Source organism: Oncorhynchus clarkii, chromosome 16 (genome assembly GCF_045791955.1).
Source record: "Oncorhynchus clarkii lewisi isolate Uvic-CL-2024 chromosome 16, UVic_Ocla_1.0, whole genome shotgun sequence".
Classification (NCBI taxonomy): Eukaryota; Metazoa; Chordata; class Actinopteri; order Salmoniformes; family Salmonidae; genus Oncorhynchus; species Oncorhynchus clarkii.
The window spans coordinates 74,213,120-74,226,108 of NC_092162.1; the positions used below are offsets into that span (position 1 = coordinate 74,213,120).

General features: G+C 45.6%; 1 protein-coding gene across 4 annotated transcripts in view; it reads right to left on the minus strand.

Moving 5' to 3' along the window:
* LOC139369013 (RNA binding motif protein 10) overlaps positions 1–12,989 on the minus strand; it is an 85,120-nt gene that overhangs the window by 14,420 nt on the left and 57,711 nt on the right. For 3 of the 4 annotated variants that reach the window (XM_071108582.1, XM_071108583.1, XM_071108580.1), the window contains 4 exons: positions 3,365–3,497; positions 3,117–3,211; positions 2,746–2,830; positions 2,266–2,357 (listed from right to left, as the gene is read on the minus strand). In XM_071108582.1, coding sequence (XP_070964683.1) covers positions 2,266–2,357; positions 2,746–2,830; positions 3,117–3,211; positions 3,365–3,497 — 405 coding nt within the window. The remainder of the gene's footprint in view (positions 1–2,265; positions 2,358–2,745; positions 2,831–3,116; positions 3,212–3,364; positions 3,498–12,989) is intronic. The other variant, XM_071108581.1, reaches the window with a different exon arrangement.

Consider the following 12,989-nt stretch of genomic DNA (forward strand, 5'->3'; position numbering starts at 1 on the left):
CGGGATATACAGTTGAGATATACTGTCGGGATATACCGTTGAGATATACTGTGGGGATATACCGTTGAGATATACCGTCGGAATATACCGTTGAGATATACTGTCGGGATATACTGTCGGGATATACCGTTGAGATATACTATCGGGATATACCGTTGAGATATACTGTGGGGATATACCGTTGAGATATACTGTCGGAATATACCGTTGAGATATACTGTCGGGATATACTGTCGGGATATACCGTTGAGATATACTATCGGGATATACCGTTGAGATATACTGTCGGGATATACTGTCGGGATATACTGTTGAGATATACTGTCGGGATATACCGTTGAGATATCCTGTCGGGATATACCGTTGAGATATACTGTCGGGATATACCGTGGAGATATACCGTCGGGATATACCGTGGAGATATACTGTCGGGATATACCGTGGAGATATACTGTCGGGATATACCGTTGAGATATACTGTCGGGATATACCGTTGAGATATACTGTCGCGATATACTGTCGGAATATACCGTTGAGATATACTATCGGGATATACCGTTGAGATATACTGTCGGGATATACCGTTGAGATATACCGTCGGGATATACTGTCGGGATATACCGTCGGGATATACCGTCGGGATATACCGTTGAGATATACTGTCGAGATATACTGTCGGGATATACTGTCGGGATATACCGTTGAGATATACCGTCGAGATACACTGTTGAGATATACTGTCGGGATATACCGTTGAGATATACTGTTAAGATATATCGTTGAGATATACCGTTGAGATATACTGTCGGAGTCCAGATAGAGGGTCGTAGTAGAGTCCAGTTAGAGGGTCGTAGTAGAGTCCAGATAGAGGGTCGTAGTAGAGTCCAGATAGAGGGTCGTAGTAGAGTCCAGTTAGAGGGTCGTAGTAGAGTCCAGATAGAGGGTTGTAGTAGAGTCCAGATAGAGGGTCGTAGTAGAGTCCAGATAGAGGGTCGTAGTAGAGTCCAGTTAGAGGGTCGTAGCAGAGTCCAGATAGAGGGTTGTAGTAGAGTATGTGTTACCTGTGAATTGGGGTCGTAGTAGAGTCCAGATAGAGGGTCGTAGTAGAGTATGTGTTACCTGTGAATTGGGGTCGTAGTAGAGTCCAGATAGAGGGTCGTAGTAGAGCGTGTGTTACCTGTGAATTGGGGTCATAGTAGAGTCCAGTTAGAGGGTCGTAGTAGAGTCCAGATAGAGGGTCGTAGTAGAGTCCAGTTAGAGGGTTGTGGTAGAGTATGTGTTACCTGTGAATTGGGGTCGTAGTAGAGTCCAGATAGAGGGTCGTAGTAGAGTCCAGTTAGAGGGTCGTAGTAGAGTCCAGATAGAGGGTCGTAGTAGAGTCCAGTTAGAGGGTCGTAGTAGAGTCCAGATAGAGGGTCGTAGTAGAGTGTGTGTTACCTGTGAATTGGGGTCGTAGTAGAGTCCAGATAGAGGGTCGTAGTAGAGTCCAGTTAGAGGGTCGTAGTAGAGTGTGTGTTAACTGTGAATTGGGGTCGTAGTAGAGTCCAGATAGAGGGTCGTAGTAGAGTGTGTGTTACCTGTGAATTGGGGTCATAGTAGAGTCCAGATAGAGGGTCGTAGTAGAGTCCAGTTAGAGGGTCGTAGTAGAGTCCAGTTAGCTGGTCGTAGTAGAGTCCAGATAGAGGGTCGTAGCAGAGTCCAGATAAAGGGTCGTAGTAGAGTCCAGATAGAGGGTCATAGTAGAGTGTGTGTTACCTGTGAATTGGGGTCGTAGTAGAGTCCAGATAGAGGGTCGTAGTAGAGTCCAGTTAGAGGGTCGTAGTAGAGTCCAGTTAGCTGGTCGTAGTAGAGTCCAGATAGAGGGTCGTAGTAGAGTCCAGATAGAGGGTCATAGTAGAGTGTGTGTTACCTGTGAATTGGGGTCGTAGTAGAGTCCAGATAGAGGGTCGTAGTAGAGTCCAGTTAGAGGGTCGTAGTAGAGTCCAGTTAGAGGGTCGTAGTAGAGTCCAGATAGAGGGTCGTAGTAGAGTCCAGATAGAGGGTCGTAGTAGAGTCCAGTTAGAGGGTCATAGTAGAGTCCAGATAGAGGGTCGTAGTAGAGTCCAGATAGAGGGTCGTAGTAGAGTGTGTGTTACCTGTGAATTGGGGTCGTAGTGGAGTCCAGTTAGAGGGTCGTAGTAGAGTCCAGATAGAGGGTCGTAGTAGAGTCCAGATAGAGGGTCGTAGTAGAGTCCAGATAGAGGATCGTAGTAGAGTGTGTGTTACCTGTGAATTGGGGTCGTAGTAGAGTCCAGTTAGAGGGTCGTAGTAGTAGCCAGAACTCTCCTCATACTGGTAGGTGGACACGTCCGGGACCGCTACACACATCAGAATGTCAAACACACAATCTTCCTCTCTAAGGCTTCGTTTACATAGGCAGCCAATGACCATCTGATTTAGGTTGTTAGGGGTGGCTGAGGACTTCTAGCTGTACCCATGATTTCTCTGTCTGGCACACACCTGGCACACACCTGGCACACACCTGGCACACACCTGGCACATCTCACAGAGTGGTACTCAGTAATCCCACAATAATCATTTAACACCATGTTACTTATACACACATTCTCATTCTTTCATAGGCCAACATTCTCCTGCACACACACACACTCTTACACACACACACACACTCTTACACACACACACACACACACACTCTTACACACACACACACACTCTTACACACACACACACACACACTCTTACGGTATTGTTGGTACTCGTGTGCAGTTCCGGGGGTGGCAGGGTGGGGGGGAGTAGGAGGCTGAGGCCTACCCACTATCTCTACCTGCTGAGGCAAGAGGGGAGGAGAGAGAGACAGGGGAGAGAGAGACAGAGAGAGGGGGGGAGAGAGACAGGGGAGAGAGACAGTGACAGAGAGAGAGGGGAGAGAGAAAGAGAGAGAGAGAGAGAGGGGGACGGACGGACGGACAGACGGACGAGATAAATTGGTAGTAGAGAGAGAGTCAGAAAGAATGGGAGAAGAAGAGAGGAGGGGGTAGAGAGTATTTTTCTAGGATTTTAAGCATACAGCATACATGATACACAATGAGTATTGACACTGGTGTAGAATATACCTGTGTGGTTGCCGTAGTGATGAGCGGAGCTTGTGATTGTCCCAAAGACAGCTGTACGCCGTCCACTCCAGAAACCACAGCCTCAGACGAGACCACTGACACACACACACACACACACACCACTGTGAGCTATAATTGTGAGGTTAGAGTATCTAAAGCGACATTAAGATGTGCCCCCTTCTATTTCCCCATCTTTGCCCCTGTATACACCCCCAATAGGCCTGCTCCTGTGCTGGGTGGGGCTGTACCTGTTACCACTGTCTGGGCCTTGTAGTCCAGGTTCTCCTCTTCTTCACAGACTCCCAGGGTTACTGCTGCCCCCTGGTGGTACAACCCCACATCCACACCATGCCGGGAGGTAGAGGACAGGGACTGGGCCTTCTGGTGAGGGGGGAGAGAGAGAGAGACAGGGAGAGGGGGGAGAGAGAGAGAGAGACAGGGAGAGGGGGGGAGAGAGACAGAGAGACAGAGAGAAGGAGGGGAGAGATCGAGAGACAGGGAGAGGGGGGAGAGACCGGGAGAGAGACAGAGAGACACATAGGGAGGGGAGAGATAGAGAGACACATAGGGAGGGGAGAGATAGAGAGACACAGAGGGAGGGGAGAGATAGAGAGACACAGAGGGAGGGGAGAGATAGAGAGACAGGGAGAGGGAGGGGAGAGATCGAGAGACAGGGAGAGGGAGGGGAGAGACCGAGAGACAGGGAGAGGGGGGAGAGACCGGGAGAGGGAGGGGAGAGATAGAGAGACAGGGAGAGGGAGGGGAGAGATCGAGAGACAGGGAGAGGGGGGAGAGAGACAGGGAGAGTGAGGGGAGAGAGAGACAGAGAGAGTGAGGGGAGAGAGAGACAGGGAGAGGGGGGAAAGAGAGAGGGAGGGGAGAGAGAGACAGGGAGAGGGAGGGGGGAGAGAGAGGGAGGGGAGAGAGAGACAGGGAGAGGGAGGGGAGAGAGAGACAGGGAGAGGGAGGGGGGAGAGAGAGGGAGGGGAGAGAGAGACAGGGAGAGGGAGGGGAGAGAGAGACAGGGAGAGGGAGGGGAGAGAAAGAGAGAGACTGTAAAAAAACAAAAGAAAAGCAGCAGCGATGGCTGTACTGGTTATATATTATTAGAATGGTTACCTGGGTAACAGACCACTGGGCAGCAGCGATGGCTGTACTGGTTATATATTATTAGAATGGTTACCTGGGTAACAGACCACTGGGCAGCAGCGATGGCTGTACTGGTTATATATTATATATTATTAGAATGGTTACCTGGGTAACAGACCACTGTGCAGCAGCGATGGCTGTACTGGTTATATATTATTAGAATGGTTACCTGGGTAACAGACCACTGGGCAGCAGCGATGGCTGTACTGGTTATATATTATATATTATTAGAATGGTTACCTGGGTAACAGACCACTGGGCAGCAGCAATGGCTGTACTGGTTATATATTATATATTATTAGAATGGTTACCTGGGTAACAGACCACTGGGCAGCAGCGATGGCTGTACTGGTTGTATATTATATATTATTAGAATGGTTACCTGGGTAACAGACCACTGGGCAGCAGCGATGGCTGTACTGGTTATATATTATATATTATTAGAATGGTTACCTGGGTAACAGACCACTGTGCAGCAGCGATGGCTGTACTGGTTATATATTATTAGAATGTTTACCTGGGTAACAGACCACTGGGCAGCAGCGATGGCTGTACTGGTTATATATTATATATTATTAGAATGGTTACCTGGGTAACAGACCACTGGGCAGCAGCGATGGCTGTACTGGTTATATATTATTAGAATGGTTACCTGGGTAACAGACCACTGTGCAGCAGCGATGGCTGTACTGGTTATATATTATATATTATTAGAATGGTTACCTGGGTAACAGACCACTGGGCAGCAGCGATGGCTGTACTGGTTATATATTATTAGAATGGTTACCTGGGTAACAGACCACTGTGCAGCAGCGATGGCTGTACTGGTTATATATTATTAGAATGGTTACCTGGGTAACAGACCACTGGGCAGCAGCGATGGCTGTACTGGTTATATATTATATATTATTAGAATGGTTACCTGGGTAACAGACCACTGGGCAGCAGCGATGGCTGTACTGGTTATATATTATTAGAATGGTTACCTGGGTAACAGACCACTGTGCAGCAGCGATGGCTGTACTGGTTATATATTATATATTATTAGAATGGTTACCTGGGTAACAGACCACTGTGCAGCAGCGATGGCTGTACTGGTTATATATTATTAGAATGTTTACCTGGGTAACAGACCACTGGGCAGCAGCGATGGCTGTACTGGTTATATATTATTAGAATGGTTACCTGGGTAACAGACCACTGGGCAGCAGCGATGGCTGTACTGGTTATATATTATTAGAATGGTTACCTGGGTAACAGACCACTGGGCAGCAGCGATGGCTGTACTGGTTATATATTATTAGAATGGTTACCTGGGTAACAGACCACTGGGCAGCAGCGATGGCTGTACTGGTTATATATTATTAGAATGGTTACCTGGGTAACAGACCACTGGGCAGCAGCGATGGCTGTACTGGTTATATATTATTAGAATGGTTACCTGGGTAACAGACCACTGGGCAGCAGCGATGGCTGTACTGGTTATATATTATTAGAATGGTTACCTGGGTAACAGACCACTGGGCAGCAGCGATGGCTGTACTGGTTATATATTATTAGAATGGTTACCTGGGTAACAGACCACTGGGCAGCAGCGATGGCTGTACTGGTTATATATTATTAGAATGGTTACCTGGGTAACAGACCACTGGGCAGCAGCGATGGCTGTACTGGTTATATATTATTAGAATGGTTACCTGGGTAACAGACCACTGGGCAGCAGCGATGGCTGTACTGGTTATATATTATTAGAATGGTTACCTGGGTAACAGACCACTGGGCAGCAGCGATGGCTGTACTGGTTATATATTATTAGAATGGTTACCTGGGTAACAGACCACTGGGCAGCAGCGATGGCTGTACTGGTTATATATTATTAGAATGGTTACCTGGGTAACAGACCACTGGGCAGCAGCGATGGCTGTACTGGTTATATATTATTAGAATGTTTACCTGGGTAACAGACCACTGGGCAGCAGCGATGGCTGTACTGGTTATATATTATTAGAATGTTTACCTGGGTAACAGACCACTGGGCAGCAGCGATGGCTGTACTGGTTATATATTATTAGAATGGTTACCTGGGTAACAGACCACTGGGCAGCAGCGATGGCTGTACTGGTTATATATTATTAGAATGGTTACCTGGGTAACAGACCACTGTGCAGCAGCGATGGCTGTACTGGTTATATATTATTAGAATGGTTACCTGGGTAACAGACCACTGTGCAGCAGCGATGGCTGTACTGGTTATATATTATTAGAATGGTTACCTGGGTAACAGACCACTGTGCAGCAGCGATGGCTGTACTGGTTTTATATTATTAGAATGGTTACCTGGGTAACAGACCACTGGGCAGCAGCGATGGCTGTACTGGTTATATATTATTAGAATGGTTACCTGGGTAACAGACCACTGTGCAGCAGCGATGGCTGTACTGGTTATATATTATTAGAATGGTTACCTGGGTAACAGACCACTGGGCAGCAGCGATGGCTGTACTGGTTATATATTATTAGAATGGTTACCTGGGTAACAGACCACTGGGCAGCAGCGATGGCTGTACTGGTTATATATTATTAGAATGGTTACCTGGGTAACAGACCACTGGGCAGCAGCGATGGCTGTACTGGTTATATATTATTAGAATGGTTACCTGGGTAACAGACCAATGGGCAGCAGCGATGGCTGTACTGGTTATATATTATTAGAATGGTTACCTGGGTAACAGACCACTGGGCAGCAGCGATGGCTGTACTGGTTATATATTATTAGAATGGTTACCTGGGTAACAGACCACTGGGCAGCAGCGATGGCTGTACTGGTTATATATTATTAGAATGGTTACCTGGGTAACAGACCAATGGGCAGCAGCGATGGCTGTACTGGTTATATATTATTAGAATGGTTACCTGGGTAACAGACCACTGGGCAGCAGCGATGGCTGTACTGGTTATATATTATATATTATTAGAATGGTTACCTGGGTAACAGACCACTGGGCAGCAGCGATGGCTGTACTGGTTATATATTATTAGAATGGTTACCTGGGTAACAGACCAATGGGCAGCAGCGATGGCTGTACTGGTTATATATTATTAGAATGGTTACCTGGGTAACAGACCACTGGGCAGCAGCGATGGCTGTACTGGTTATATATTATTAGAATGGTTACCTGGGTAACAGACCACTGTGCAGCAGCGATGGCTGTACTGGTTATATATTATTAGAATGGTTACCTGGGTAACAGACCACTGGGCAGCAGCGATGGCTGTACTGGTTATATATTATTAGAATGGTTACCTGGGTAACAGACCACTGGGCAGCAGCGATGGCTGTACTGGTTATATATTATTAGAATGGTTACCTGGGTAACAGACCACTGGGCAGCAGCGATGGCTGTACTGGTTATATATTATTAGAATGGTTACCTGGGTAACAGACCACTGGGCAGCAGCGATGGCTGTACTGGTTATATATTATTAGAATGGTTACCTGGGTAACAGACCACTGGGCAGCAGCGATGGCTGTACTGGTTATATATTATATATTATTAGAATGGTTACCTGGGTAACAGACCACTGGGCAGCAGCGATGGCTGTACTGGTTATATATGATATATTATTAGAATGGTTACCTGGGTAACAGACCACTGGGCAGCAGCGATGGCTGTACTGGTTATATATTATTAGAATGGTTACCTGGGTAACAGACCACTGGGCAGCAGCGATGGCTGTACTGGTTATATATTATATATTATTAGAATGGTTACCTGGGTAACAGACCACTGGGCAGCAGCGATGGCTGTACTGGTTATATATTATTAGAATGGTTACCTGGGTAACAGACCACTGGGCAGCAGCGATGGCTGTACTGGTTATATATGATATATTATTAGAATGGTTACCTGGGTAACAGACCACTGGGCAGCAGCGATGGCTGTACTGGTTATATATGATATATTATTAGAATGGTTACCTGGGTAACAGACCACTGGGCAGCAGCGATGGCTGTACTGGTTATATATTATATATTATTAGAATGGTTACCTGGGTAACAGACCACTGGGCAGCAGCGATGGCTGTACTGGTTATATATTATTAGAATGGTTACCTGGGTAACAGACCACTGGGCAGCAGCGATGGCTGTACTGGTTATATATTATTAGAATGGTTACCTGGGTAACAGACCACTGGGCAGCAGCGATGGCTGTACTGGTTATATATTATATATTATTAGAATGGTTACCTGGGTAACAGACCACTGGGCAGCAGCGATGGCTGTACTGGTTATATATTATTAGAATGGTTACCTGGGTAACAGACCACTGGGCAGCAGCGATGGCTGTACTGGTTATATATTATTAGAATGGTTACCTGGGTAACAGACCACTGGGCAGCAGCGATGGCTGTACTGGTTATATATTATTAGAATGGTTACCTGGGTAACAGACCACTGGGCAGCAGCGATGGCTGTACTGGTTATATATTATTAGAATGGTTACCTGGGTAACAGACCACTGGGCAGCAGCGATGGCTGTACTGGTTATATATTATATATTATTAGAATGGTTACCTGGGTAACAGACCACTGGGCAGCAGCGATGGCTGTACTGGTTATATATTATTAGAATGGTTACCTGGGTAACAGACCACTGGGCAGCAGCGATGGCTGTACTGGTTATATATTATTAGAATGGTTACCTGGGTAACAGACCACTGGGCAGCAGCGATGGCTGTACTGGTTATATATTATTAGAATGGTTACCTGGGTAACAGACCACTGGGCAGCAGCGATGGCTGTACTGGTTATATATTATTAGAATGGTTACCTGGGTAACAGACCACTGGGCAGCAGCGATGGCTGTACTGGTTATATATTATTAGAATGGTTACCTGGGTAACAGACCACTGGGCAGCAGCGATGGCTGTACTGGTTATATATTATTAGAATGGTTACCTGGGTAACAGACCACTGGGCAGCAGCGATGGCTGTACTGGTTATATATTATTAGAATGGTTACCTGGGTAACAGACCACTGGGCAGCAGCGATGGCTGTACTGGTTATATATTATTAGAATGGTTACCTGGGTAACAGACCACTGGGCAGCAGCGATGGCTGTACTGGTTATATACTGGTTATATATTATATATTATTAGAATGGTTACCTGGGTAACAGACCACTGGGCAGCAGCGATGGCTGTACTGGTTATATATGATATATTATTAGAATGGTTACCTGGGTAACAGACCACTGGGCAGCAGCGATGGCTGTACTGGTTATATATTATTAGAATGGTTACCTGGGTAACAGACCACTGGGCAGCAGCGATGGCTGTACTGGTTATATATTATATATTATTAGAATGGTTACCTGGGTAACAGACCACTGGGCAGCAGCGATGGCTGTACTGGTTATATATTATTAGAATGGTTACCTGGGTAACAGACCACTGGGCAGCAGCGATGGCTGTACTGGTTATATATTATATATTATTAGAATGGTTACCTGGGTAACAGACCACTGGGCAGCAGCGATGGCTGTACTGGTTATATTATATATTATTAGAATGGTTACCTGGGTAACAGACCACTGGGCAGCAGCGATGGCTGTACTGGTTATATATTATATATTATTAGAATGGTTACCTGGGTAACAGACCACTGGGCAGCAGCGATGGCTGTACTGGTTATATATTATTAGAATGGTTACCTGGGTAACAGACCACTGGGCAGCAGCGATGGCTGTACTGGTTATATATTATATATTATTAGAATGGTTACCTGGGTAACAGACCACTGGGCAGCAGCGATGGCTGTACTGGTTATATATTATATATTATTAGAATGGTTACCTGGGTAACAGACCACTGGGCAGCAGCGATGGCTGTACTGGTTATATATTATTAGAATGGTTACCTGGGTAACAGACCACTGGGCAGCAGCGATGGCTGTACTGGTTATATATTATATATTATTAGAATGGTTACCTGGGTAACAGACCACTGGGCAGCAGCGATGGCTGTACTGGTTATATATTATATATTATTAGAATGGTTACCTGGGTAACAGACCACTGGGCAGCAGCGATGGCTGTACTGGTTATATATTATATATTATTAGAATGGTTACCTGGGTAACAGACCACTGTAACAGACCACTGCAGCAGCGATGGCTGTACTGGTTATATATTATTAGAATGGTTACCTGGGTAACAGACCACTGGGCAGCAGCGATGGCTGTACTGGTTATATATTATTAGAATGGTTACCTGGGTAACAGACCACTGGGCAGCAGCGATGGCTGTACTGGTTATATATTATTAGAATGGTTACCTGGGTAACAGACCACTGGGCAGCAGCGATGGCTGTACTGGTTATATATTATTAGAATGGTTACCTGGGTAACAGACCACTGGGCAGCAGCGATGGCTGTACTGGTTATATATTATATATTATTAGAATGGTTACCTGGGTAACAGACCACTGGGCAGCAGCGATGGCTGTACTGGTTATATATGATATATTATTAGAATGGTTACCTGGGTAACAGACCACTGGGCAGCAGCGATGGCTGTACTGGTTATATATTATTAGAATGGTTACCTGGGTAACAGACCACTGGGCAGCAGCGATGGCTGTACTGGTTATATATTATATATTATTAGAATGGTTACCTGGGTAACAGACCACTGGGCAGCAGCGATGGCTGTACTGGTTATATATTATTAGAATGGTTACCTGGGTAACAGACCACTGGGCAGCAGCGATGGCTGTACTGGTTATATATATATATTATTAGAATGGTTACCTGGGTAACAGACCACTGGGCAGCAGCGATGGCTGTACTGGTTATATATTATATATTATTAGAATGGTTACCTGGGTAACAGACCACTGGGCAGCAGCGATGGCTGTACTGGTTATATATTATATATTATTAGAATGGTTACCTGGGTAACAGACCACTGGGCAGCAGCGATGGCTGTACTGGTTATATATTATTAGAATGGTTACCTGGGTAACAGACCACTGGGCAGCAGCGATGGCTGTACTGGTTATATATTATTAGAATGGTTACCTGGGTAACAGACCACTGGGCAGCAGCGATGGCTGTACTGGTTATATATTATATATTATTAGAATGGTTACCTGGGTAACAGACCACTGGGCAGCAGCGATGGCTGTACTGGTTATATATTATTAGAATGGTTACCTGGGTAACAGACCACTGGGCAGCAGCGATGGCTGTACTGGTTATATATTATATATTATTAGAATGGTTACCTGGGTAACAGACCACTGGGCAGCAGCGATGGCTGTACTGGTTATATATTATATATTATTAGAATGGTTACCTGGGTAACAGACCACTGGGCAGCAGCGATGGCTGTACTGGTTATATATTATATATTATTAGAATGGTTACCTGGGTAACAGACCACTGGGCAGCAGCGATGGCTGTACTGGTTATATATTATTAGAATGGTTACCTGGGTAACAGACCACTGGGCAGCAGCGATGGCTGTACTGGTTATATATTATTAGAATGGTTACCTGGGTAACAGACCACTGGGCAGCAGCGATGGCTGTACTGGTTATATATTATATATTATTAGAATGGTTACCTGGGTAACAGACCACTGGGCAGCAGCGATGGCTGTACTGGTTATATATTATATATTATTAGAATGGTTACCTGGGTAACAGACCACTGGGCAGCAGCGATGGCTGTACTGGTTATATATTATTAGAATGGTTACCTGGGTAACAGACCACTGGGCAGCAGCGATGGCTGTACTGGTTATATATTATATATTATTAGAATGGTTACCTGGGTAACAGACCACTGGGCAGCAGCGATGGCTGTACTGGTTATATATTATTAGAATGGTTACCTGGGTAACAGACCACTGGGCAGCAGCGATGGCTGTACTGGTTATATATATATATTATTAGAATGGTTACCTGGGTAACAGACCACTGGGCAGCAGCGATGGCTGTACTGGTTATATATTATTAGAATGGTTACCTGGGTAACAGACCACTGGGCAGCAGCGATGGCTGTACTGGTTATATATTATTAGAATGGTTACCTGGGTAACAGACCACTGGGCAGCAGCGATGGCTGTACTGGTTATATATTATATATTATTAGAATGGTTACCTGGGTAACAGACCACTGGGCAGCAGCGATGGCTGTACTGGTTATATATTATTAGAATGGTTACCTGGGTAACAGACCACTGGGCAGCAGCGATGGCTGTACTGGTTATATATTATTAGAATGGTTACCTGGGTAACAGACCACTGGGCAGCAGCGATGGCTGTACTGGTTATATATTATTAGAATGGTTACCTGGGTAACAGACCACTGGGCAGCAGCGATGGCTGTACTGGTTATATATTATATATTATTAGAATGGTTACCTGGGTAACAGACCACTGGGCAGCAGCGATGGCTGTACTGGTTATATATTATATTATTAGAATGGTTACCTGGGTAACAGACCACTGGGCAGCAGCGATGGCTGTACTGGTTATATATTATTAGAATGGTTACCTGGGTAACAGACCACTGGGCAGCAGCGATGGCTGTACTGGTTATATATTATTAGAATGGTTACCTGGGTAACAGACCACTGGGCAGCAGCGATGGCTGTACTGGTTATATATTATATATTATTAGAATGGTTACCTGGGTAACAGACCACTGGGCAGCA